General features: G+C 35.4%; 1 protein-coding gene and 1 non-coding gene across 2 annotated transcripts; both read right to left on the minus strand.

The window, feature by feature from the left end:
- Positions 1 to 72, minus strand: TRNAC-GCA (transfer RNA cysteine (anticodon GCA)). The gene has a single exon. It is a non-coding gene; the product is annotated as a tRNA-Cys (tRNA).
- Positions 73 to 509: 437 nt separating this feature from the next.
- LOC104101958 (glucan endo-1,3-beta-glucosidase 14-like) lies at positions 510 to 2,839 on the minus strand. The gene is made up of 3 exons (XM_009609531.4): positions 2,678 to 2,839; positions 1,159 to 2,195; positions 510 to 761 (listed from the first exon to the last, which is right to left on the minus strand). Exons 1-3 carry the CDS (start codon positions 2,724 to 2,726, stop codon positions 672 to 674), a joined length of 1,176 nt encoding a protein of 391 aa, XP_009607826.1. The 5' UTR covers positions 2,727 to 2,839; the 3' UTR covers positions 510 to 671.
- Positions 2,840 to 3,039: the final 200 nt, after the last annotated feature.

The following is a 3,039-nucleotide window of genomic DNA, read 5'->3' on the forward strand; positions in this document are numbered from 1 at the left end:
AGGGCCCAACCGGGTTCGAACCGGTGACCTCTTGATCTGCAGTCAAATGCTCTACCACTGAGCTATGGACCCATTTATGTGATACAATTATGTAAAATGATTTCTCCTCTTTGGTTCTACAAAGTAAGAAATTCATAAACTGGAAGGGCTCAAGCAGTTATTCATCAATTTTACTTTTTAAACATAGTCAGAGAATGAGACATGTCTACTTAATTAATTGATTGATTTCATATCAATATCGCCTAGGCATATACCCCATGAAAAATAATAATAATAATAATAATACTGAAATTCGATTTTTCAGCTCCATTTTTTAAAATGGTTTGTCTAATCTGATGGATATAGACATTATATCATTGTTCAACTTGTAACCAAGAGCATAACTCATGGTTTCAAATTCTCAATCTCTTGTACGTTGGGGCTGAGCTAGAAGCTCGGCCAAATTCAGTAATTTTTACTCAATGTTTACTTGTGTTAATTTTTTTATATTAAATATGTACAAATAAACATGAAAGAATGACAGTTTGAATAAATTTGCAACTATTTCGTACAAAGAAGGACATTCATAAAATTGGACTATTGGAGCTCCCAGCTGTATTGTCTATGAAAGTATATTTTGTACAGGATAATTGAGCGAATTACATTTTCATGGGCTAAATTTTTGTCGTTGGTCATAACTGTATGAATTGAAGTAACATTGCCACACAAGTCACAACAATAAACCATTGGGAACTCCAAAACCCCACTCGTAATATAAAGTCCTGCAATGAAGATTTAAAGAATATTATAAACCAAAATTTCTAATAGAAGTAATAATAATAACAATAATAACAACAACACATAAACGATGCCATTATCTAAAGTGGCAAACATTTTAGGACGGAAGAAATATTAATTCAAAGGTATAGATTATTATAAAATTGTCTCTCTAATAATTAATTATTCAAGTTAAATGGCACGAAGCATTTCGCGTTCGCGCAGGGTCCGGGGAAGGGTCGCACCCCAAAGGTGTGATGTAGACAGTCTACCTTGATACAAGCATCAATGACTGATTCCACGACTCGAACCCGTAACCTATAGGTCAGACGGAGACAATTTGACCGTTGCTCCACGGCTCACTTCAAATTACTCAAGTTGATATTGGAAAAAGAAAAATACCTCAGAGGAGAGATGGGATGAGGAAGCTGAAGAAGGCACAAGTCCTCTAAATCCAATTTTATAAGCAATACTTCCATCAGCTTTAAACAATCCAAAGTTTCTCTCAGAAGTTGGTCCTGGTTTCTGATTTTCATTAAAAAGAGCAAATACATAAGCTCTCACCACCATTTTTGGCCTATAAGGTGTCCCCTTTTTCTTTAACAACCTTTTATGCAAATTATTATTATAAGTTCTTGCATTCTTCATATTAGCACCAGCTTCATTTTCATCTCCTTTTGAAGCCCAACCAGTTTCAGAACAAATAACTGGCATTTTCTCAAATCCCGCCTTCTCCAATGCAAAATAAGCTGCATCAATCATAGCTTCAAACATATTATCATAATGCAACTTAGTTTTTGCATCATAAATACCAGTCGATTTCTCCAATAATGCATAGTTGAGATCAATGTGACTAGGGTCACTCTTATATGCCAAAAATGGATATGCATTTATATAAAAAGGTGAACCAATTTGCCTTGAGAAATTCAAGAGTGGTATCATATAAGGAAGTATACTTTCTTTGAATACACCAGCAGATGGAGGGTAAGTATTTTCAAACACAGCTTCTGAATGAGGACTTGATACTTCAATTTTACGCGCTAAGTTCAACTTATCAAGCGCATTGTACACATTCTTAGCTGCAGGAACTAACACTTCCCAGAGTTCTACATCTAAACCTCCAAGAATTTCATTTCCAACAGCAATGCCACGAATTAAGGTACCGGGAAGATATGGTTGTACGTTTACTTTCACCCATTCAATAGCGCGATCTTCGTTCACACTAATATCTTTAAGAAATTCATTGCCAAGTCCTATGATAATTTGAATTCCTGAATCTTTAAAAGCTGTTAGAACTCCATGATCTGCATCGTATATTCGAACGTTCTTTATCTTGTTTGCCCTTAGAAGTGTTACAACACTTTCTGGTGCTGGAATGTTATCTGCTATTCTTCCATAGTTTATACCATATGTTCCTGTAAATGCATGTGCAACCAACACTGTCCAACAAACAAAGAAATAAGTGTATATTAGGAAGCTATATTGAATTCTAATGCTAAATATCACATAATCATAGGCGGATGCTGTGTAGTCGGAGGCGGACCCGGAATTTAAAGGTGGCGGGGCACATGAGTGGATTGCTCAAACAGTGCCCCAGAGACGCACCTATGTTTTAGTAGAGGGGTCACTGAACCCCATTAATCTCAGTAAAAATTCTAGATATATATATGTGTATATATGTTGAAAATGGTCATATATTTTGTCTGGAACCCTTAAGATTAAAAGTTCGATGAATGCACTCGTTGAGTAATTAGCTCGTGTGCCCCTACTTTCAAATCCTGGGTTCGTCTCTGAGTGCTCATCGGACTTTTGACCATAGAACTTATACAAAATATAGGTGATTATTAACTGGGGATAAGAAAAACAAAGAGCAGCAGAAACAACAAACAATTACACAAAACAAAGAGAAAAAGAAGATTACCATTAAAGAGAAGAATGAAACAGAGGAATAAGGACAAGGAGGAAGTCATTTTTTTGAACGGTGAGAGAAAAGTAGCATAGATAATATCTAATTGGCCATTTCCTCAGTTAGTTTATATTTGAACCCAAAAACAAAAATGGCAACACATTTTGGGCAACCTCTTTAATCAACAGTGGTAACTTGGGATGCAATGCTTCTTCATCAGGCAATATGTCATAGTTGATAGTTCAAACCAATAAAGATTCCAAACCTTAGTCCATTTTGAAAGGCAGGGGAAAATTATGGTTTTTGGAAGACGATAAAGTTATGTTCTAATGTTGTATTGGAATTGATTCCAACCTTTTCAAATCAACCATTTCTTT

Source organism: Nicotiana tomentosiformis, chromosome 6, assembly GCF_000390325.3.
Source record: "Nicotiana tomentosiformis chromosome 6, ASM39032v3, whole genome shotgun sequence".
NCBI classification, from domain to species: Eukaryota; Viridiplantae; Streptophyta; class Magnoliopsida; order Solanales; family Solanaceae; genus Nicotiana; species Nicotiana tomentosiformis.

Bases quoted from the DNA above. Each gene is read 5' to 3' on its own strand.
- LOC104101958 (XM_009609531.4), bottom strand. From the start codon at position 2,726: ATGACTTCCTCCTTGTCCTTATTCCTCTGTTTCATTCTTCTCTTTAAT. The intron at 2,196-2,677 runs GTAATCTTCTTT...TTTGTTGGACAG, and splicing joins TTTCATTCTTCTCTTTAATG to TGTTGGTTGCACATGCATTT. The intron at 762-1,158 runs GTATTTTTCTTT...TCTTCATTGCAG, and splicing joins CATCCCATCTCTCCTCTGAG to GACTTTATATTACGAGTGGG.